This window comes from Myotis myotis, unplaced genomic scaffold (genome assembly GCF_014108235.1).
Source record: "Myotis myotis isolate mMyoMyo1 unplaced genomic scaffold, mMyoMyo1.p scaffold_m19_p_5, whole genome shotgun sequence".
NCBI classification, from domain to species: domain Eukaryota; kingdom Metazoa; phylum Chordata; class Mammalia; order Chiroptera; family Vespertilionidae; genus Myotis; species Myotis myotis.
The window spans coordinates 54,670,440-54,694,914 of NW_023416357.1; the positions used below are offsets into that span (position 1 = coordinate 54,670,440).

Here is a 24,475-nt window from a genome sequence, read left to right on the forward strand (position 1 = left end):
ACTCATCATGGAAATTTTTATAGTTACTGTGTTATATGCTAAATACATTTCTTAAAAATACTAATACAGCTTACAAAGATCAAATTTATACAAAACTAGATGTTTATCAAGCCCATTTATTTTGAATTTTTGAAAAATGTAAAAAACTAAGATATGGCTTGATCTACGAGCAATCTATAGATCCTTACCATTTTTCAGCTTGTAGATAGTCCTTTTTGGAAAAATGAATAAAGGCCTCCAGGGCATGAGCTTCAGCTAGGTCAGGGTAAGAAGAGAGAACGTCTTCCATAATCTATGAAGTAGATATCTGTCAATTCCATTTCCAAATAAAAATAACAACTTTTTAAAAGAATCTCACCTTGAACGAAAAAAACTGACCTTTGAAGCTTCATCTAATGAGCCTTTGTTCAGATAGGCCAAGCTTTTGAGAACCAAAAGTCCTGGGATATTATTTGCATCAGAAACCTAGAAAGTAATTGCAAAGAATTGCTACACACATCTCCTTCAACAGAATGCAGCAATATTTGCTTTAATTAAAGAATGACCATAGAAGAGGTCTGGAATTCTATAGCTATTAACACTTTCATTATCTATAAACTTATTAGGGAAAATTTCAAATACATAAAAAATTAGAGAAGAGTATAATAAAACCACATGTACTCATCATCCAACTTCAAAATTCTTAGCTCAAAGCCAATCTTTTCTTCTCTGTACCTCCACCCATTTCATCACACTCTTATTTAGATTGTTTCCACATATTTTAACTTTTGATCTGATATTTCAGCATCTATAACTAAAAGTTAAGTTCGTTTTTAAATAACATAATCATCCTACCATTATAAACATTTAAACAAAACCAATACATCATAACATCAAATAATTAGTCAGTATTTAAAGTTCTCAATTGTCCATTAGAGTAATTTATTTATTTTAATCAAAATCTAAACAAGGTACAAATATTTCAAGTAGCTAATAGGTCTCGTAAGTGTCTCTTAATCTCTAGGATTCCCTTCCATCTCTTTTTTCCCCCTCCATTACAATTTAACTGTTGAAAAATATGGGCCATTTGTCAGCTTCTCGTAATCTGTTTTTTTGCAGAAGATACTGTCATGGCATTGACCTGTCCCTTTGTCTCCTGTATCTTCTGTATATTAGGTTTAGAAGCTTGACCTGACTTAGGCTTGATGTTTTGGCAAGAATACCTCACATGGACTTGCACTTGGTTATGTTTACTTGTCTGTCTTTTCATGATGCTAGCAGCCATCAATACTCGATGCCTAGATCTAGTCATTCATTACAGATTGCAAAAATGATGATTATTTTTCTCATCCTATCATTCCTTTGTGGAATACTTCAACAAAGAGAAATTTTCCCTTCTCTCATTATCTATTTGATTATTCTTAGGAACAGTTCATATAGGGAAAGCAAGATAACTGCTTTAATTCTTTCTTTTCAATTGGTTCCTTCAAAGACTTATTTTACTGGGGATGCTTTGATTTTTTTTTTTTTTTGTATTATCATGAACACATGGATTTAAACAGATTTTATGCCTTTCAATTCACTGCAGTTACTTGTACTCAAACTGTCCACTCGTCAGCCATTGAGAATCCTTCATGCTAGTTCCTGAGCTCTTCTGACACAGTGCTGGGGTCCTGTTAAGGTTCCCTTGCTTTCTAGCATTGTAAGATGTTCTGGGCTCATCTTGTACATCCTCTATCTCAGACCTGCACTCTACCAGTTCTCCAAAGAAACTTTTGTTTTCCTTGTAATAAAATAATATTGGAAAGACCTCTACAGAGCATTCACACAAAACACAGTTGGTCGGAAGGCAAGTAGAAAATAAGATATTAGTTCTTAAAGGATGCTGACGACTGGGCCAAATCTAAAGAAATAATATGAAATGCAAAGCCCTTTGAAATATACAAAAAATGACTTTTTAAAAGTCCAAACCTTGCAATATACTGAGTAAAGTAATTTTTAGATTAAAAAGTGCTTTTATCTGACAAAAATCTTTAAAGACACTGTGTTGTTATAATTCATAATTTACTAGTTAGGTTTTTTTGCCAGGGAATTATAAATTGCTTGAACCAAAAATATTAAAATATAAATTTTATTTAATTGTTTTATTGAGTAAAACCAGGAAATAACATTCTCTACCATGAATCTACTAGTCTCCTTAATTATTCTTGTAACTGATAAAATATTTTCTGTAAGAAAAAATTTAAAATCCCAAATTAGCAATAATTAAGTAGTAACCTAACAGGGAAAATATAGAAGAGAATAATAAGAGCAAGAACTAGAGAGAAACTGTATCATATGAAAAGAATTGTAAGTACTTAACCAAGAAGCCAAAATGTAGCTTGAAGAGTTTCCAATTACGTGAATGATTTACAAAAGTGAATGCATACCCCTCACACAAAATTATGTAAGTAAATACTTGTAATAAGGAAAAAGTGATTGATGCCTCATTGATTGGAAACTAAGTAAGTTGAAGGGGGAAATTTGATGATGAATCTACCTGGTCAAGAGTATAAATTGCTTCCTCTGCAGATTCATTATCTGGGAGTTTAATCAAAGCCTCTGCTTTCAAACGAAGACAAAGATTCTTCTGATGAAGACTGCCACCAGACACACCAACATTATCTATGTTCTTCAGAGCTGACAAAATTAAGGACATCTGAATGAAGACAACGATATCACTTCACATTTTTTTTCTTTTTAAGAGACATATAATTAACTAGAGTCCCAGTGCACAAAAATCTGTGCACTGGCAGGGGAGGGGGGAGGTGTCCCTCAGCCCCACTTGTGCCCTCTCACAGTGTGGGACCCCTCGGGAGATAACGACCTGCTGGCTTACGCCCACTCCCGGGTGGCAGAGGGCAAGCCCAATCCCTAGGTGCCTGCCCCGTAGCCCCTGGTCGGGCTCAGAGCAGGGCCGATTGGGGAGTTGGGGTGCTGCCCCTTGTCATGCAGAGCAGGGCGGATCAGGAGGTTGCGATGCCACCCTCAGCCATGCTCAGGGTAGGGCCGATTGGGGGGTTGGGGCGCCGCCCCCTGTCACACTCAAGGCAGGGTCGATGGGGAGGTTGGGGCGCCACCCCCTGTCATGCACAGAGCAGGGCAGTTCAGGGGGTTGTGGTTCTGCCACCTGTCACGCACAGAGCAGGGCAGATCAGGGGGTTGTGGTGCCACCCCTGTCACATACGGAGCCGGCCGATCAGGGGGTTGGGGCGCTGCCCCCTGTCACACACAGAGCAGGGTCCATCAGGGGGGTTGGGGCTCCGCACCCTGTCACACACAGAGCAGGGCCCATCAGGGGTGTTGGGGCTCTGCACCCTGTCACACACAGAGCAGGGCCTATCAGGGGGGTTAGGGCTCCGTACCCTGTCATGCACAGAGCAGGGCCGATCAGGGGTTTGGGGAGTTCCCCCCATCACGTACAGAGCAGGGCCGATCAGGGGGTTGGGGAGCTCCCCCCTGTCACGCACAGAGCAGGGCCGATCAGGGGGTTGTGATGCCACCCTCAGTCACACTCAGGGTAGGGCCAATTGGGGGGTTGGGGCGCCGCCTCCTGTCATACTCAAGGCATGGTCGATGGGGAGGTTGGGGCACCGCCCCGTCACCCACAGAGTAGGGCCGATGGGGAGGTTGCGGCTCCACCCTGTCACACACAGAGCAGGGCCCATGGGGGGTTTGGGGGGGCCACACCCTGTCACACACAGAGCAGGGCCGATCAGGGGGTTGGGGAGCTCCCCCATCAGGCACAGAGCAGGGCCGATCAGGGGGTTGGGGCGCCTTCCCCTGTCACGAACAGAGCAGGGAGGATAGGGAGGTTGTGGCCCCACCCCCTGTCACACACAGAGCCGCAGGGCAATCAGGGGGTTTGGGCGCTGCCCCCTGTCATGTTGCTCCAGGGGCCAGGAGGCCTCATGGCTCCGCTGATCCCGGTGCTGGGAGGCATATTACCCTTTTACTATATAGGATAGAGGCCTGGTGCACGTGTGGGGGCCGGCTGGTTTGCCCTGAAGGGTGTCCTGGATCAGGGTGGGGGTCCTGCTTGGGTGCCTGGCCAGCCTGGATGAGGCGATGATGGCTGTTTGCATCTGGTCACACCCCCTTCAGGGTGGGGGTCCCCACTGGGGTGCCTGGCCAGTCTGGGTGAGGGGCTGAGGGCCGTTTTCAGGCTGGCGGGTGACTGAAGCTCCCAACCACTCCTTTTTTCCTTTTTTTTTTATTCTTGGATTTATGGATGTCATTGGAGCTGAGAGCCGGCTTTAGCTGTGAGACCTCGCTGCTGAAAGCAGGTTTCTGGCTTTGTTTACTTTCTGTATTTGAAACTTTGTTGTGACTCCAGCTCTGAGATCCCGGCTGACTGAAAACAGGTTGCTGGGGTTTTGTTTAGCTTCTATATTTGTAACAATGTTTCTTAGCAGCTCAGAGCCCAGCAGCAGCAGTTGGGGAACGTTGGCGTCCTCCGTCACTGAAGCAAGCAAGCCTCCTGTTCGTGTCAGTAGCCTGGCTGCCAGCCGCCATCTTGGCTGGCAGTTAATTTGCATATCACCCTGATTAGCCAATGGGAAGGGTAGCGGACGTACGGCTAATTACCATGTTTCTCTTTTATTAGATAGGATTACCATTACAATAAGAATAAATTGCCAAAGCAATATACATGAAGAATAATTTAAAGCTAAGTATAAATTCTTCCCTGATCTCTATATGAAAATATTTGAATTTAAAACAGAACAGATCTAAATTTAAAACCTTTATCTTCACATAACATGATAAAACTGAACATCCTGAAACACAACAATGGCTATCCCTATCTGCTATATACCAAAGGTTAGCACTTAGCCAATGCATCTATAAGAAGCAAATCAAGGATACTGGAAGGAAAAGAGGCTGAATTAGAATGGACCAGGGTGAATTGTTTCTCAACTACAGAGGCTGGGCCTCCAGCTGTATCAGAGCAGTGAATCACTTTTTGTGATTTTCTACCCCATGCCATTCAGATAGGCTCCAAGATGCCTTTCCTTATCTACATCAGAGGAATCAAGAACTAGTGAAGGCCCTAGGACACACCAGGCTATACCTGTTTTTTTAAAACCATTATCTTTCTCCTTTAAGATGAAAAGAAACAGGGTGGCCACACTTAAACATGTCAAGAATACCTTGATTGCATGAAAGAACAGCTTCCATTGGTCTATGCATTTTGACTTGGGCTTCTGCCAGATGATACCATCCAGTTGTGCAGAGAGGGCTTTCTTTTAACCCTAAAAGGATAAAAGCAAGCACAAAATCCAAGTTTGCCGTAACTACTGAGATGAATGGCACCACCATCTACTCAACAAATCAGACTCCTCCCACCTTGTCTGATGTTGCTCAAGGGTAGAGCATTTGCTTCACGCACTGAAAGGTCTTGGGTTCTACTCCCAGTCAAGGGCACATACCTGGGTTGCAGGTTCCTCCCCTTGCTCTGGTCTGGGACTGTGCGGGAGGCAACAAATCGATGTGTCCCTGTCACATCAATGTTTCTATTTCTCTCTCTCCCCCACCCCCTCCCTCTTTCACTCTCTCTAAAAATCAATGGAAAAATATTCAGGAGTGAGGATTAACAATAAATAATAAAACAAAACAAAAAACAAATCAGACCCCCACCCCACCTCTCCCGTATCTCTCACATCTAATCAGTCACAAAGCCACACTGCTTCCAGGCACCTATCCATTTCTCTAACACCGGACTAATCACACCTCCATCATCTTTATCCCAGATCACTGCATCCTCTACACTGTGGTGAGAATATTTCTAAAAATACAAATGTCACTATGAAATTCCTCTGCTTAAAACCTTCCACTGGTTCCCTACTGCCCTAGGGTGCTTAACAAGGTTTGTAAGCCCCTCTTCAGCCTCAGTTCTTGCCCCTTCCTGCTCCCATACTTCATTCGCAAACCTGGCCAAACCACAAGCAGTTTCCTGAAGCCCAGCTTTCCTCTACCCTCAGGCTACTTCATTTCTTGACCTGAAATGCTCCTTCCAATGCCAGGCTTGTACGTGTCATTCAGATCTCAATTTGAATGTAAGGCTGGAGATATTATTATAAATGAAGACACTGAGACACAGAGAGTTTAATTAAGTTCCCCAGGTGTTGAAATTATAAGTGGCAGAGTTGGAATTCAAACTTAAGCATACTCCCCAGTATGTAAATTCATTGTTTTTCATTCCTATCTGAAATATACATTCCTTAAAGAAAGGGCCAAAGATAAATACCTACTGACTAGTACCTCATGTTACAAGCTATCCACTGTATACTTACCTTCTCTTAAGTTCCTATCAGCATCTTCATACTTTTTGTCTTGTAATGCTTTAATGCCTAAACCAATGAGGCCTGGACCACTTTTTGAATCCATTTCCACTAGTCTACAACAATACTGTTGTCCCTCTTCAGTAAGACTTCCTGGTATTAAAAGAAAAAGTTATTAGTATACATATACCAAATTTGTAAGCACCAAAACCTGCATAACTTAAATCTCAAAAGCTGTCTTAAAAAAGAAAACGAAATGGCTATTAAAATTTCACCCATCTGAGTCAAAACTCTCTTACTCCACAAAAACATACTTCATGACAGAGTATTAATATCTTGGCTAAACTAACTGTTCTTATTGGAAAAAACCCTGGGATAAAAAGTGCATCTTTCCATGTTCATCCATATTTAAGGTACCAGAACTGTGCGTGCGCGCACAAAATGCACACAGGTAAGCAAAGTGTAGATAGGTACTTGAAAATAGTTTCCAAAAGCAGAGGAGGAACACAAAAACTTTTAAAACAAGGCAGACTTTCCTACCATGTCCCCCTTTGTTAATATCTGGGAGTACAATTATAGAAACAAAAAGAGATTTGGAAGGATTACATTCATGTTTAGCCCCGTGTAAGATATTCTTTACATATGACCAGATGGCACTTAGAGGAATTCTCTATAGTGTTCCCGAAAACCATCGGCAGCAATAACACAACTGATCTTGTGTAGAGAGACAAGGAATCAAACTATATATTTAAAAAATCCATTTTACTTTCTATAAATTTAAGAAAGTGAAATTAAATTGAACTAAAAAATAGATAAGGAATAGTCCAGCTTCAACCCTTAATCCTCCTCTTCTCCATATTAATTCCTGTTGAAAATACTAGTAAATAAATGTAGAGGATGACAACTGATAAGACATCATTTATTTAACTTATCTGCTCTTTTTAACATTTAAAAGATTCCAAGATTCTAGATTTAATGGCTTTAAAACAGACTGACAATATTATTTCTCAATAAGACAAGCCAGACTTGGGGCTGATGAATACTAAATCTCCAAGGATAAAGGTACTCTGAAGAGTTCAAGGTAGATACTAAGTAATACCTATGAAAATTCTGTTTCCTAAAGTTTACTACAAAAAAAAAGTGAGCTTTTTAAAATAACGAATTCATTTCTCACACCCCAAAGAAATTGATCACTACTATAGAATTTTTATTTTAAATAACCCTAATTAGAGGGGGAAAACTAGCATGTATTCATTTCTTTATTTTCACCTGGATTTTCTAATATTTCTAGAACACAAAACCTTAAGCTCTTCAGACTAAAGAACCAAGCTTTCTTATCCTCCCCCATTTCAGCAATAAAGCAAAATAAAATAAATCAAAAAGGTCATTTAGCATGAAATAACATTCATCAGATGACTACTGTGAATGCCATTCACTATTTGTTTTGTGAAGCTTTATTAACTGAGGCATTTTGAAAATCAATCTTCAAGTTTCCACATGCAAAGGACGACAAATAAGAATGAAATATATTTGTCCCCGGTAGAAGAGAAGTCAGTGAGTCACTGCTGCTATCAAGTAGCAAATTCCAGATACTAAAGTACTCTGGAGAAGGATAGAGACCTTGGAGATTTTCACAAGTTCTTAATACACAGAAAGTTTGTATTAAAAGTTTGCAATAAAAAGGAAAAAGGAAACATTAAGCAGCTTCCTACTCTCCTGCATTAACTATTAAACTTCCACTCCAGAATACTGATTTACATTAGAACAAACTTAAGCCTAAACTGCTGCATTCCACAGATTCTTACAACGAAATACTGAGCAGGAAAAGCACTCTACCTTGGTGTACCATATGTGTAAATATCCACCCAACCCACTTCCCCTTTGCCAGGATACACAACTCTCCTTCAATTCTGCAAATACCCACCCAAACCCTCTTTAAGAATTTTTTTTCACATAAATCAACACACTCTCTAACTCTCTAATCAGTCAGCATAATCCCTTTGCTATCTCTTTACTAGAGAACTTTGTCAAATACTGAATTTAGGTGCAAAAGTCTACAGAATATTTGTTGATCTTATTTCTTCTATATTTTTGTTGGATTTTGGAATATATGTATTTACTTGACAAATCAACATTACAGGCATAAATGTGCTTATTGAGAAAGCATTCAATTCTGGAAGAAATTTCAAAGTATCCTCTTGTGCCACTGGCATATGAAGAAAAGGTCAAGAATGAAGAAAAGGTACAAACCACTAATAGCTGAGCAGGCATAGAGAGAAAAGAGTGAATATTCGCCATCAATTTCTCTATTTTTATTAAATTTATTAGGGTCACATTGGTCAACATGACCATATAGGTTTCAGGTGTGGGTTTCTATGTTACAAGATCCGTCTATTGCACCATGTGTCCACCACCCAAATAGCCATTATTTTCTTAGCAGCAATTTTTACAGCAGAAAATGGGATAGGGATGGGTACCAGAGCCAACACAATAAAGAAAATCAGTCCACTTATATTGGAAATACCTTGGGACTACTGTAAAAATTTGAAGAAACAGGGTAATTTTGGAACTAAGCTTCCTATTAGCGAAACACACACACACACACACAATCATACTCTTTGTACTGAAAGTCTCAGCATGCCTCATCTTTCTTCACCTCAGTTCATCGTTCATGTTAACTAGCCCTTTCTTAAAACCCTCCTGCCAGGTGACACTACTGCTATCCTTCTCCTCCCCCTCTAAAAGCTTACCTTCCCTTTACATGCTTCCACTTCCTCCCCTTAAATGCAGCCAGTCAAGTCCCCGGATTGCTTCTTTTTATACCTGCTAACCACTTCTTCCTAGTTTTATTCCATTACTGTAATCTAAGTTCCATTCAATAACTCAGATTTTAAAAGATAGTGCTTCCTAACCATCAGTTGCAAATCTCCTTTCTGGAGAAATGCTCTTTGGTTGCCTTCTGTGTTGTTTTGCAGGTTCCCAACCTTCCTTCCTGACCTCTCCTCTTTTCTGTCCTCTATCAGGAGTACATTTTACCTCCTCCTGTTTATCTACTTCCTATTGAAAATTCAAGACCTTCTTCAATCCCCACCTTCAAAAATACTTCACTGATCAACAACTCATAATTCCTATGCATCACTACACTTTCTTATATGTATCAGTCTTTCCATGTGCACAAAGATTACATTGTACTTCTTTTTATGTCCAGAAATTTTGAAATAATACCTTATACCTGGTAGGCACTAAAACAATTTTAGTAACATCCATAGTAACATAACTCAACACATTCACACACCTCTAGGACACACACTATAATAAAGAAATTACCTGATTCAATTAAATGCAAACAAAGCACTTCTAATGGATATTGCACAGTAGGGTAGATGTTTATCATTCCTTCGCAGGCCTTCTTCAACCTAGCAGTCTCATGAGGAAACTTGAAAATATAAAAGTAAAATTAACTAAGTAGCAATAAAATATACTTCTGGACACTTTCCTATTTAGAATAGAAAACTCACATTAGAGATTTTAAAAATCAACTTACTTTGGATAAACACTGAATGAAATGTCTATAAAGTACTTGATGATCTTCACTAGGAATCTTATCTGATAAATCCAGTGCATTCTCAAAAGCAGTTAAAAGCTGAAACAAATAAACAAAAAAACTATTATCTGTAGCATATTTAAATGACAATGTAAAACAGTTGAACTCACACAAGCTATACACTCAATTAACTGCAATTGCATTTTATGGTATGGCCCTGATCATTTCAATGAGGAAAAACATGTATTTATAAGTTTTGGAATACAATCTAACTCCACTAGCCAGTGGACTGCACTGAACTAATACGAAATAACTATAAATTGGCAACATTAATTTAACGAAACATTCTTATAAGTCTGCTGTTCCCTACAAACTAGTCAACCAGAGAAGTAGAGCCTTATAGGATAATGTAACTGCTACTGCTCAGATTATTTTTAAAACATCTCTTCTGAAATCACCAGCATGTTCTTTAGAACATCTTTAATGGAAGCAAATTTTTAATCTTAAAATATGTTTTATGAAGTTAAGTTATACTTTTGGTAAAAGAATACCAAAAATATGACTGACTATACAATAATAAAATATTTTTTATACAGTATCATTAACTGACTTGGAAAAAAATTCCAAAAGAAGAATCCTAAATGTTTTGAGCCAGAAGAGCAATACGAGGATCCAAGGCAAGCACTTTAAAAGATGCCATTCATTTGGTTATATAAGTTCTACAGTTTTAAAAATATTTCCTATGCCTCTATAATGAAAACTCATAATACAGTTTACTTTCTAAAATTTTCTTTGTAAAGCACGGTATAAAGTCCATATAAATAAAGTAAAATTTTACTGCTAACTTAGTCAAGCACAAGGGTTTATAAAATTAAAAAAGGTAATGTAAATAATCCACATGGAAACTAGATGATACACTTGTTTCTGAACACACTTAAATAAAGCAGTTATCATTAGCATTCAAGTTGAAAATAACCCTCAAACACCCTATTATTGTATTTTTAATAGTTAGAAGCCAATTTTTAGGATAAGTATAATTCTCTTTCTTAAAGAGATACAGTATAAACAATTCACAAAAACATTTTACTTATTTTGGTACATGTTTGATTTTCCGGTAACCTATGCTATTTCAAGGAAAATAATGATGTCATAATATGAAGATATAATTTAAGAGAAGTTGGTAAATCACCTAATTTTGTCACTACTCAATTTTTTCCACAACTAAATCTATACACAGATAAACCAACACACAGCTGCAAAACTTATTCTCACATTCTTATCCCCAGCTCTTAGGATACCCACCTGACACAGTAGGCTCTTGAGAAACATTTTGTTTTGTTTTGTTTTGTTTTCTGTGTTTGTTTTTTACTTGATAAACATTTTTTGAATAAAAGAACAAATTAATGAGCAAACAAAGAAACAATTTACAAAGAAATGAGCTTCCCATCCTATACAGAGCCCATCATTGCTTACATTTAAAATTTCAATCCAATTTAAAAAGTGTACACTGAGTGGCTACATACTATAAGAAACTATGTTTATTTTTAAACTTACAAATATAAAATAATAGAATGGAGATATTCCCAATTATGGTTCAAAACCCATTTTTTAAGTCTCTTAAAAATTATTTTCAATTATTTAGTATTCAAAATGGAATTATAAATACTCTAAATAAAATACTCTGCTTGAATTGTTAAATCTCAGTGATTTAGTACTCTTAGTTCATAACATGCCTTTAAGGCACAACTTTTTAGAAATTAGAGCAATTTTGTGAAAGCCAATTTCATAGTCTCTTTTTTACAGTGAAAAAATAACTGATCTAGTTTGGATTCCTATAAGGGAGTAAAATTCTGATACCCTAAACACCAATTTCACTCTGTCCAGACTTAATATGAGACTGTAGGCCAATAATTCTGACTTGATCAGGAAGAGCCTCTAAATTTAAAATTAAACACTTACAAAACATCTAGTCTGACATAAAGTACTTTTCTATATTCTACATTTATCTATTACCCTTTCCCTGGATGGTGTGCTCAATGGTTAGAGTGTCAGCCCCTGCAACCAAGGGTCACAAATTCTATTCCCGTCAAGTGCACCTAACAGGGTTACAGGTTTGATATCTGGCCCAGGAGGAGGCAACCAATTGATGTGTCTTTCTCACATTGACGTCTCTCTCTCTCTCTCTCTCTCTCTCTCTCTCTCTCTCTCTCTCTTCTCCCCTCCCTCCCTTCTACTCTCTCAAAATCAATGGAAAAAATATCCTTGGGTGAGGCTTAACAAAAAAATAAATAAAATATAAATAAATAAGTAAATATATCATTATGCTTGCATTTTCTAAATTTAGGGGAATAAACAGGTCAATACCAATTGCTGTGTCTCATTATTCTGATCCTCAGTACACTCAGCCAGCAAATGAGTCAATTTCCTCCATAGCTGATGAAGCTCTTGGTTGTCTGCACCTGCTTCTTGCCGTATCTTTATCAATTTGTGCCATGTTTGAGCCACCTATTGAGGAAATTTAAAATTGTTATTTTATCTTAAATACTAAAAATGTCAATAGAAAAATAAAATCTACAAAAAAAAATATTTTTATCTGCTAATATATAAAAATAACAAAAGCACAGAACTCCATCTATTATGAACTCCATAAAAAATAAGTTGATTGGGTAAATTTACATAGTCCTCATATTAGAAATATTACTGAGCTACCAGAGAAGACACAGGAATAATGACAACATGTCCCAATCATCGTAACTTATAGTATCAGCTATAGAGACCCAACAAATAGGCCACTGTATTCTATTGATAATGCTTTTACTTATTTTATTAATTCCTGCAGTTTCAAAAAGGTTTGGAAGTTATAATACCTTTAATTTGAATTCTAATTTACAGTTTCAAATCACTGTAATTTATATTATCCCCTAAATTATTTTAATACCATACTACATAACAATTTTTAAAATTTTCCCATAAGCTAAATGAAAGCTTTCTTCTAGTAATGATTTTATTAAAAAGAAATATACTACCCCAGAAAATCATTAGCCAACCTCTATGTGTTTCTTTTCTTGATAATTCAGATCCACAAGTTTCTTACAGACATCACACCACTTCTGTTTGTCAACACTTAGAATAAAAAAAAAAAGATTTTGAATCTAATTAATAAAAACAATCAAAGGCTTAGAACACCAAAATTAAATACCCCAATAATATTGTCGGTTACTATTTTAAATCAGTACATACTACAGCTTTTATATTACAGTAAAATTTTATAAAATGAGACTCTCATAAAAAGAAAAGATTTAAGAAACATTATCTTCAATTACACTGACTGAAAATAACATGAAAATTCCCAAATTAGTTAATCCTCTTACTATTAGTATTTTTATTCTATTCTTATCACAATCAAGAGATTCTGCTATAACAGTCTGAAAGAAAAATGTTTCCCAATTCCTAGTACATGTTTAGAGTATTTCTATATATTTTTAATCAGTTTTTCTAATTCATGCTTTTAAAGAAACTGGCCTTTCCCCACATATTGATTACCTTTCATAAAGATCCAGGAGCTTTTGGTAAACACCAGGTAAGTCATCCTTAGCATTTATCTGATTACATTTCTCATACAGGCTTGCTAACCCCTAAAAGAGGAAGTAGTAGAGATTACTCTTCCAAAAACATCTAATGTTCTTGCATTTATTTTGCTAAAGTGACAATCTATAAAGGTTATTCATAATAAAGATAATTATAATTAATAAATGAAATATGTCTGGGATTTGCCTACAAATACTTTGGAATAGAAGGGAGTAGGGGAAAGTTTAGATTTTAAAAAATTGGCTGAGAGGATTTTTATTGAAGCTAGATGATGGGCATAGAAGGGCTCATACCATTGTCTTTTCTTTTGAACTTTGAAATGTTTCACAACAAAAAAATATATTTTAATGGTTATTATACAATCTTAACCTCTAAGACATTACCATATAACACTACTTTTATATGGTAAAACAAATACAAAATCCAAGTAGTCTGTAGAAATTGCCATTTTTGTTTCAATAAAGATTAGATATCTTATACCAATCAGTACATAATAAAACAAGCACCTGTATAAACATGTTATCAGATACCCTCATTCATGCTCTTGTTCATGTAAACCTGAGACAAATGGGTTCATGTACTCCAGAGCCTACCACTTCCTTTTAATCACAGTTTCTAAGCGGTGATTAAGATATGAAACAAAGTGATTAAATATGAAAAATTTGGAGACCATTAAGTAAGAAAAAAACCCATAAAGACCATTAAATAAGAAAAAAGAATTTAACCTGTACTCAAAGATAGAGAATTGCAAATTTTCTATGTTATTTTAGTTTTAGAAAACATCATTTGGAAATAATTCATTGGATTGTGGTAAATAGTGGTAAAATAGCATCGTTGGCACCATTATTTTGAAAAGTAATCTTCAGGTTTAAAAAAACCAATAAATTTCAATTTTTTTTCTCATGTGGAATTAAGTGGAGGTTTAATTTTTTTAAAATAAAGCTGTTATCTGCAATTTTAAAAATGAGAAAATAACTCTTTCTTATAATATGAGGAAAAATATTTTTACATACCTGCCAAGCTAGCAATTGGTCTGGCTCTAGTTCAGCTGCTTTCTTATAGGCACCCTGGGCCTGATCAGGTTGTTCTAGCTCGGCTGCGGCCACACCGATAAATACCCAGGCGTTATAGTTATTTTTCTCTTGTTTTAACACTGTCTGATTAAAAAAATAAAAGAGCAGGTCATTAAATTTTGGAAGTAATGGACAAACAAAAAAAGACAATCTACCTGAAGGTCAGAAAATCTGGATCTACCACTAACTAGACAATCTTTAAAATGTCACTCAACCTCGGGTCTTCAGTTTCCTCAGCAAGAGAGGGAGTTAGACGGGATCAGTAATTTTAAGGGGTCATAAATATGAGGTATATATTTTTTTAAGCTGCCCAAATAATACTGATGATTCCACCAAATGCATCCCCTTGTCCCTTAAGAATACTGGGTATAAAAAGAACAATAAGACTGTTCTTAACACCCAACCATCCTGCCTGCCTCTATTCCAAGTGCTAGTTAATTCACAAACTTGTTTTCCATATCGTTTAGGATTAAATGATGTGTTTGTTTTCCCACTATGAATAAAAACTACTTCATACCTCTTTTTTTCTAAATTTATTTTTATGGTATACAATCTTATATTGGTTACATTAGTTTTAGGTGTACAATATCGTGTTTTGACATTTTTATGCCTTACAATGTAATCACCCCACTAATTCTAGTAATCATCTCTCACAGTGTAAATTGATCACAATATTATTGACAATATTTATTTTATACCTCTTTTGTCTCAAACCTCCTATCAACTCCTCTTCCACTTCCATCTTATATTTCATTAAGAAAATAGAAGTCATCAGAGGAGATCACCCTCATCTTCCCATCCCCAAATCTCTAATCTTGACAGCGTATGGGTCTGCATCGACTTTCCCTCCTTTTAAGATGGAAGAAGTTTCAAAGAACCTCCTCTTAAGCTCAGGACACCATCCTCTCTCACCTTCCAAGGACTTCACTCCTACCACTCCCTCTATCTCTCCTGCACATTCAATTTCTCCTTCTGGGCTGGAACATTCCCATCAGCATACAAAGGCACTTTAGAATCCACAAACCAAATAGAATTAAAATGTCAACACACTATTAAAGAATGACAACTGTAAGATACAGTAGAGTCCCACAGTAAACACATCAAAAGATACCTAAGAGATATTCAGGTTTTAAGAAGTTTGGCTTTGATAAGTTACCAATACAGAGAAAGACAAAATTAAGTGCAACAGAGCAGCTTATCCTAGCATAACCACTCTAACCGTTCTACTAAATAACCTTACTACCTTTGTTATATATAAACAGTAAATGATTCACATATCATGAATTGATAATGCTTAAAAAGAGGTAACACACTTTCATTGTGGAAGAACAAAACATCAGTTACCTTACAATGTTTCAAAGCTTCTTTGTATTCTTTGTTTCTGATTGCATCTCTAGCACTTTTCAGAGCAGTCTTCACTTCCTTGCTAGACATTCTGTCAAAATAAAAAGCCTGACTGAATGTACAATAATAACCTACCTATCACAGCTCCAGCAAACTTAACCATCTGAAAAAGGCACATGTGATTCCTTCTACCAGGAACACTCTTTCCCCCTTTCATATACACACAGCTTATTCCCACACCTTTCAGATTTCCACTCAAATATCACTTCCTCAGTGAAACCTTCACTGGCCACCTTATTTAAAATGTCAACCCTGCCTTATCCCACTCACAACCACCCAATATTCCCTTAACCTTCTCTCTAACAATGCATTTATTTTTCTTCAAAGCATTTATCATCATCTTATATACTTATATTTTATACACTATATACTTTACTTAATTATATTATTTATTATCTGTTTCCCAACCCCCTCAGAACATAATTTTCACATACGCAGGGATTTTTGACCGACAAAGTGTACATATTAATAAATATTTGTTGAAGCTCAGTTGCATTTGAATTATACTTACTCTCCACATAGTAGGCTAAAACACAGATGATCCTATGGACCAGGACTCAAAACACATACCAATTTCAATTAAATTCTACACTAAGCAAGAATTAGTAGAATAAGCCCAAGTCATAGAGTATGAACACTAACACAAATTTCAGTAACTCTGATGTAAGAGTTTAAGAGAGCATTCTGTTTTAAGCTAAGTCTCTTTAATATATAAATCAGGATATTAACTTTCTTCATAATAAGGGTTACTTAGGATTATAGTAATATAGTAATCTTTGAAAAGAAGTAAATGCAATGTTTACACTTAAATGAAGGTGATGAATATGCAAGTACATGAACTTCAGTCATAAAAAGATATCAATTGGTAGACAAAGTATTTCTTCATTTAATTTTTTCATTTAAGATACAGTGCTTAATTTTAAGTAAACTAATATATCTGAGATTTCACAACTTATTCTGATTTACCAGTAAACAGGGCAAATTTAATTACAATTTGATGTTGAAAAGAAGAAACATTTATATTTTTGCCAACTCCACTGAACTCTAATATCATCAGGAAGGTAAAACAAAGCTGCATAAATGTTAAGTCATTATAGACTAAAGATGTTCAAGGCAGCAAAATGAAGCAGGAAGATGGCTTGATGACATGGTACACCAACAGTCCTTTATATCCAAAAGAGGCTGAGGTAGAAGCACAAGATCAAAGAAGTTATAGAATTTCAAAAAATCCTTTGACTTAAGAATGTTACATTAAAAATAATATAAAAGTTAAGGTATCATAAAATCAATTTATCTACAGCTAGAATCAAATTCCCTTAATTGACATAAAAGTGACTTTTCACCTAATTACAATAATTATGTAAGTAAAGCAACATATTTCATATGCTATTATTTTAGAAACTGCCCTCTTACTTGCAATTATCTTGGTATAAATTTATAGCTGGAAACTTTGGAAGGATTTTTCCCGTAGTTACAAATCTTGATTGGAGCAGGCAACAAATTTCAATGCTGATTTTACAGTAAGTTTTTTCATGCCAAAGTTATCTTTGGTGGGTAAACCTACAGACTAAAAGAAAAGAACATCAATTATGATAACATCTAATCTAAACTAATAAAAAGACATCCAATAACAAAAACTTCAAACTAAAAAAGGACAAAAACAGTCTCAAGATAAGGCCAAGCAAAAACAAACAGAAGAATACAACTTTTCCAGGACAAATATCATCATCTTTTCTATCACCCAACATTGAACAAAGTAGAACCAACCAACACTCCCGAGGTAAACATAGCAAATGACATAAAAGAAATAGCAAAGAAGGCCTCTCTAAACCAAGAGAAAGAGCTAAAGCATGTGAGTCATTAGTGAATCAAATGCTAAACTAGGAATAATGACTGCAAGTGAAACAGGAATTCAAAGAAAAGTATGGTGTGAAGTAATTAACAGCTACCAGATGGAGAAGACAGGACTTGAGAGTGGATAAAGTAGAGCGCCAGATTACAGACCTTCATAGTCAGACAAGTTTAGACTTAAATATAGCAGCAAACACAGAGCTGTTAAATGCTTCTAAGTAGGCTATTTTTCAAGACCACTAGAGACAAACTCCATCCTTCTCTTGGTAACCAATACTAATGTTCAATACCCTTTCATATCCCTATATGTCTCCATCTGTAGCTACAATTACCTATGTAAATAAAATTATTCTTGCTTTAGTGGAATCCTGCTTTCTTCTGTTCCTATTCCTTCTTCATTGATTTGGCATTTAGCATAATATGCTAGCAATGAGGCTCTCTCTTCACCTAAAATAAATAAATAAATAAACACATATATTTATGTTTCAGGGGTTTAAGTAACTTTTTTAAAGACAAAAAAAAATCTGCTACTTTCTAGCCCTGAAAATATCTTCCTCTTTTGGGGAAGTGGGGTGGAGAAGGGAGAGGCTCATTCACTCATTTTCCAAACAAAGCTTTACTGGGCACCAACCATCTACTAGGTACCATCAAACCCATTTCCTGTCACAAAGTAAAAACCTACTATCCAAAAGAATTCCAGGTAATCCCATACTCCTCTATTTGGGATACTTACCTCCATTCTGGGCATTTCCAACACTTTAAAGAAAAATCTAGCTCTCTTACAAGTGTCTAATCTTCTTCCTCAGCCCCACACACTTTCCCCTTATACCTCTCCTTCTACTTTTTTCTCAATTTCAACTGACTTTTTAAAAATAAGAGCATTCATTTTGCACATTTTCACTCAATAAAAGTTCTCTACTACCAATTGAAAAGGTTTTAACTCAACATACCAAGCATAAAAAGTAGCAACAACTTCACTTTCAAAAAGTTAGAAAGTGACAACCATGCCAAACAGACAATGATACACCTCAAAACTAATAAATATAAATAGATGGAATAATATATCCTATACACACGACTTAAAGCTATGGAACCTTAAGCTATATTCAGTTATGCAGCTACAAAGATTCCACAAAGCAAAAATAATAACATTTATAAATAATAGTAACAATAATGACAATGAAAGTAATTACAGAAAAGCAAAACTGATACCTTTAAATGTAATAAAAGTCTAAATGTATTTTGTGATGACTTTTCTTATAGAAGGAATTGGTAAAAACAATCGTTTAGTAAAAGTAGACTCCAATTACCTATTATTGAGCATTCTAAGCACTTACCTTTTACCTATTATCACTAGCTCTACCTTCTTCTGCATTGAATTTCAGATTGTTCCTTAACCGTTATCCATCTAAATTAGTAAAATATGAAACAGTTAGGCACATAAAAAGTAGGACACACCCAAAACCTGAACTTTTAAAAATATATTAGATTCAAGCTCAATTTTCAAAAATAACTTAAAACATAAGAAATAATTATGTACAATTTTTCCTCCTTTTTCTCCCAAAGAGACATTAATCTTAATCTCCAGCTTTCAAAATTAGTCTAAACCAGGGGTGGGCAAACTTTTTGACTCGAGGGCCACAATGGGTTCTTAAACTGGACCGGAGGGCCGGAACAAAAGCATGGATGGAGTGTTTGTGTGAACTAATATAAATTCAAAGTAAACATCATTACATAAAAGGGTACGGTCTTTTTTTTTTTTTTTAGTTTTATTCATTTCAAACGGGCCGAATCCGGCCCGTGGGCCGTAGTTTGCCCACGGCTGGTCTAAACCATGTTCCCGTAGCCTCAGGAGATAAAAGGAACTTCCAAAAACAATCGAGTTCTGAAAAAATATTCCAGGAACACAAAATACACTAACTTCAATATAAAAACTGAGCCAAAAGAGAAAATTGTCTTTCTGCACTACTTTGTTTTAAATCCAGGACAATTAAGAGCACTTACTATAGTTACACCCAATTTGCAGCCTCCAACTACACCAAAGTGATCCTTGTTCTAAGCCATATAAAGATTTTAAATATTTTTAAATGATGCCCACATCATGCAATTAGATTACTGTAGTTCATAAGTTAATGAAAATAGAGATCACTTTTTTTAAGATTAAAAATCCATCTAAATAGCCATGTAAAATATTGACACAATTTCTACATGACTATAAATTCTAAGTATTTTTTATGACGTCCCTGGAATAAATTTTGTCAAACAAAATTAATCCAGAATTCTTCATGGAGAGAATAGAGTGGTTTTGAAAAACTGAACAGATTTTAAAAAATATTTTTTTATTAATTTCAGAGAGGAAGGAAGGGGGGGGGAGAGGGGGAGAGAGGGAGAGGGAGAGAGAGAGAGGGGGGGGGGGGGGAGAGAGACATCAATGATGAGAGAAAAATCATTGATTGGCTGCCTCCTGCACACCCCCTACTGGGAATCAAGCTCGCAACCAGGCATATGCCCTTGACTGGAATCAAACCCAGGACCCTTCAGTCCACAGGCCGACACTCTATCAACTGAGCCAAACCAGCTAGGGCTGAACAGAGTTGTTTTTAAAAAAAAAAAAAATATATATATATATATATATTATATATTTTATATATATATATATATATGCTACTTGAAAACAAGGAAATGAACAAAATTTAGATGAAGCAGGTGGGGATGAACAAAGTGAGTTTTTGGACTAAACATACTATCAATATACTTAAATTGAATGATTAGTTCCACAGAAAAGCATCCTACTGTAAAGAAAACAAAAATTTGTGATCCAAACAATGTTCAGGAAAGTAAACATTAAAACAAGGGGTGAGAAGGTAAAATAAATGTTAAAACTTGACTCTTCACATCACTAACTTCTTTAAGCCCTCTTCCAACTACACTTGATTATTGTTCTCATCCAACCTATTTTATTACTCAGTCACTTCAACTCTGTTCTTACAAAATACCCGATTTTTCAGTCCCTTCATTCTGCCATATCCACCCACCAAAGCAAGTCATAACCTGGTTGAGAAGGGGCCTAGGAACCAGATGGATCTGGGTTCAAGTGCCATTAAACGCTGAGCATCTTATTTCATAACTCTATGCCTAGTTCTTCATTAGTAAAGTAAGGATTACATCAGTTACCTGATAAGTGCCTGAACACAACATATATAATGCCTGTACTCCTTCTCTACTGCCACCCTCTAAATCAGTGGTGGAGAACCTTTTTCTCTGTTAAGGGCTACTTGGATAATTATAACATTATTCACAAGCCAGACAAAATTATCAACTAAAAAATTAGCCTGATGCCCAGCCTGTGAGGCTTGGTGGTTGAGCAACGACTTATGAACCAGGGGGTTATGGTTCAACTCCCAGTCAGGGCACATGCCCGGGTTGTGGGCTTTGTGCCCAGTAGGGAGTGTACAGGAGGCAGATGGTTATGATTCTCTCTTATTACTGATGCTTCTATCTCTCTCCCTCTCCCTTCCTCTCTGAAATCAATAAAAATATATTTTTAAAAAATTAGCCTGCTATATTTGGTCAAACATTTAATTAACTTACCCCTAATGCCTTGGCAGGGCCAGACCAAATTATTTCCTGGGCCTTATATGGTTCCAGGGCAGACATTCCCTCCCTCCCCCACTTTAACTGATGACTTAGACACGTAATGCAGCCCCTACCCTCATTGAAACACACATATACATACATGTACACACACAGAGATGCACACTCACATCTCAAAAGTTCCTTTTCTGATAGAGTAAGTTACGATTAGCAAAAATGCTCTGTGTGCAGAAGAGAGTGATGAAAATAATGAAGAAACCTGAAGTTATAATAACTAGTTGAAGGAACTGGGGAAGATTTTGGGGGTGAGAGGAACAGGTGGGGGAAAAGCTGAGAAGGGTAGTTTAAAAGGAGAGATTATTCATGAAAAGTGAAGAGAAATGGATGAATGTATGGTTAAAAGTAGAGAAAGGCTAACTTCAGCTCAAAATAAGAACTTTTAAAATCAGACCAGTACAAATGTGGAATGGCTGCTCATAGGAAGTGTTTCCCATCACTGGGAATGAAAAAGCAGACTGGACAACCCACTGGCAGTAACAATGTAGGGCAAATTGAATGGCAGATGAGAAGGTAGACTAGAAGCCTCTTAGAGTCTTCCAGCGTATGTGTCTGGGGACCGAAAACACTCATCTCACTCCAGTCCAATTCAACCCTTGCCCCCACTGACATTGTCAAGGGAAGAAAATGGGGGGAAAAAGATGTATTCCGTCCGGCTGGTGTGGCTCAGTGGTTGAGCGCAGACCCATGAACCAAGGAGTCACCAGATCAATTCCCAGTCAGGGTGCATGCCCAGATTGCAGACTCGATCCCCAGGAGACAGCAGGTTGATGTTTCTCTGTCATCAATGTTTCTATCTCCCTACCCTTCTCCCTTCCTCTCTCTCTAAAGTCAATTAAAAATATATTTTTTTAAAAAAAAGAAAGAAAAAGATGTATTCCTGTCATCCTGACTGGGAATTCAGAATACACGTCCTATGAAGACAAGGTCACAGAGAGTAAATACAGTTCACAGAATCAGTAATGTGCCATACTAGTAAAGTACATTTTTGATTAATCTAAATGTCAGCCAACATTGTTCCGATGGTAACATGTGTTCAACATTCCAAATTAACGTAGAAAAAAATTTTAAACACATCCTGATCATGAAAGAACATACCTGTATCACCTTCCATGTTGTACTAATATTATTTCACTTTTTTTTTCCTTAGCGTTCCTTGTGGACAGAGACTATTGTGTATATATCTGCATTCACCAGATCTTTGGCATGCTGCTTAGTTAATAATTCTGCTTCACTAACAGTGAGTAAGCCCAGGAGAATGTCATGACATTTTGTAACTAACTAGAGACAGAGTACCGCAGCGAGTTAGGGTACAGATTCCTCGGATGCAAGTCCTACTAAGACTGGCTCCCTGGGTAACCCTGGGCAAGTCATTTCACCTGGCCAAGCCTGTTTTCCCATCTGCAAAATGGTGAAAGTGAGGATGATGGGAAATGTTCCTTGTAAAAGGACTTGCCACACAGTAAGTGCTCAATAAATGTTTAGTATAATCCTCAGAACGGAGTAAGTGTTATGTATTAAATAAGGTCTGTCCCTTACTACCATTATTTTGTGCAAAAACAGATGTTAGTATTAACAGTTGGTTTTACGTTAACTAAGTACTGCAACTCCTCCTTTCCCTGTCATACTGATGCGATTAACATGAAGTACAAATTATATACCTGCAACTATGACAATGAAATCAGGGACTTGGCTCTGGGACCGAAATCCGTTTCTTCCAGATTTTCCCAAAGGACTTCAACAGTCAAGAAGGATCTGTGATTCTTCTGCAGCAAAACAAGGGGTTCCGAACCTACGTCAGTGAATCGCTCCCGTCACACAGAACCACACCTCTTCCGCCACGAGACAGCTGCTCGCTTCTCTCCTTTGCACTCGGAAAGCGAGGCGCACCGAAGCTTTTCCCTGTCCCAGGCCCCGCTCCTCACCCACCCGAGTTCAGTAAATCCCAGCTGCACCGGCGATGGCAGGAGTACTATGAGGCCGACTGCAGATTTCCCTGGGGAAATGGACTCGAGGGCCCCACGGTACCAGATCGCACCTGCAGCGGTCCAGTCCCAGGTCCCCCAAAGAGCCACCGAGCCAACCTAAGCCGCCACCTCATCACCTCCCACTTCACGGTCCCGCTGACAACTCGGCCACGTTTGTTCAGCGCAAAACGAGCACCCTCGGCCCCTGACCCTTGCTCTCTCTACGTTTTCATTTCAACCATTTCCACCACCCACCAAACCTAACTTCTGCCAAAGCGACAGCGACCCGAACCCACCTGGGTCAGCTGCTCCTCCTACAAACTAGGCTGGAGTCCGAGCGCATGCGCATTTCCCCAGGCATGGCTCACGTGACTGGAAGTGACTTGCTTAGTTTGCTCGGTATTTGATTAAAAGGTCTTAACGTGAGTCAGGGCAGAGAAGTCCACCTGTGCGCATGTGCTCACTCTGACCCCGATGGGAGTTGTAGTTTTGCGGCTGCAGCGCAGGGAGGAAACCAAACTGCGATCCCCGCCCACCTCTTCCCTGCGGGAGGAAGCGGGCCCGGCGCCCGGGGGCTGGACTCCCAACTTCTCTCTGCGATGCTGCTGCTGTGCGTGTCGGTGGTCGCAGCCTCCGCGCTGGCAGCACCAGCTCCCGGGACTAACGGGGAGGAGCGGGGAGCTGCTCAGGAGCGGCCCGATGCGCCTAACGTGGTGCTAGTGGTGAGCGACTCCTTTGTAAGTACCGAGAGGGGCGGCGGGGCGGCAGGGGGCGGGGCGGCGGAGGGCGGGGGAAGGCGGGGCGGCGGGGGGCGGGGCGGTGGGGGGCGGGGGAGGGCGGGGCGGCGGGGGGCGGGGCGGCAGGGGGCGGGGCGGCGGAGGGCGGGGGAGGGCGGGGCGGCAGGGGGCGGGGCGGCGGAGGGCGGGGGAAGGCGGGGCGGCGGGGGGCGGGGCGGTGGGGGGCGGGGGAGGGCGGGGATCCGCTACCCGCCCACAGCCTTTCTTGTGCTGCAGGCTTTGGGGAGCAGAATCTGAAACTTGCAAACTTTTTTACTCTGATGAAAAGTAAAAAGTGCATTTTCTCTTGAGGCCCCGTATA

At 38.0% G+C, this 24,475-nt stretch overlaps 2 protein-coding genes across 13 annotated transcripts in view; one reads left to right on the top strand and one right to left on the bottom strand.

Annotated features, from left to right (window-relative positions):
• TTC37 (tetratricopeptide repeat domain 37) overlaps nucleotides 1-24,020 on the bottom strand; it is a 78,782-nt gene extending 54,762 nt beyond the window's left edge. For 3 of the 10 annotated variants that reach the window (XR_004967768.1, XM_036310708.1, XM_036310709.1), the window contains exons 1-17: nucleotides 23,674-23,826; nucleotides 23,072-23,176; nucleotides 19,097-19,167; nucleotides 18,092-18,206; nucleotides 17,322-17,475; nucleotides 15,849-15,939; nucleotides 14,445-14,588; nucleotides 13,387-13,478; nucleotides 12,891-12,966; nucleotides 12,208-12,348; nucleotides 9,844-9,942; nucleotides 9,627-9,735; nucleotides 6,312-6,452; nucleotides 5,169-5,270; nucleotides 2,519-2,658; nucleotides 379-465; nucleotides 189-292 (exon numbers count right to left, since the gene is read on the bottom strand). Coding sequence is in view for 3 of the 10 variants with exons in the window: in XM_036310708.1 (XP_036166601.1) it covers nucleotides 189-292; nucleotides 379-465; nucleotides 2,519-2,658; nucleotides 5,169-5,270; nucleotides 6,312-6,452; nucleotides 9,627-9,735; nucleotides 9,844-9,942; nucleotides 12,208-12,348; nucleotides 12,891-12,966; nucleotides 13,387-13,478; nucleotides 14,445-14,588; nucleotides 15,849-15,938 (1,325 nt within the window). In the remaining 7 variants the exon portion in view is untranslated. The other 7 variants (XR_004967762.1, XM_036310707.1, XR_004967767.1 and 4 more) reach the window with 6 other exon arrangements.
• ARSK (arylsulfatase family member K) overlaps nucleotides 23,943-24,475 on the top strand; it is a 29,021-nt gene continuing 28,488 nt past the window's right edge. The window contains exon 1 of one of the 3 annotated variants that reach the window (XM_036310717.1): nucleotides 23,943-24,099. In XM_036310717.1, the coding sequence (XP_036166610.1) occupies nucleotides 23,977-24,099 (123 nt within the window). In that variant the 5' untranslated portion in view covers nucleotides 23,943-23,976. Of the gene's footprint in view, nucleotides 24,115-24,475 lie in introns of all 3 variants that reach the window. The other 2 variants (XM_036310716.1, XM_036310718.1) reach the window with 2 other exon arrangements.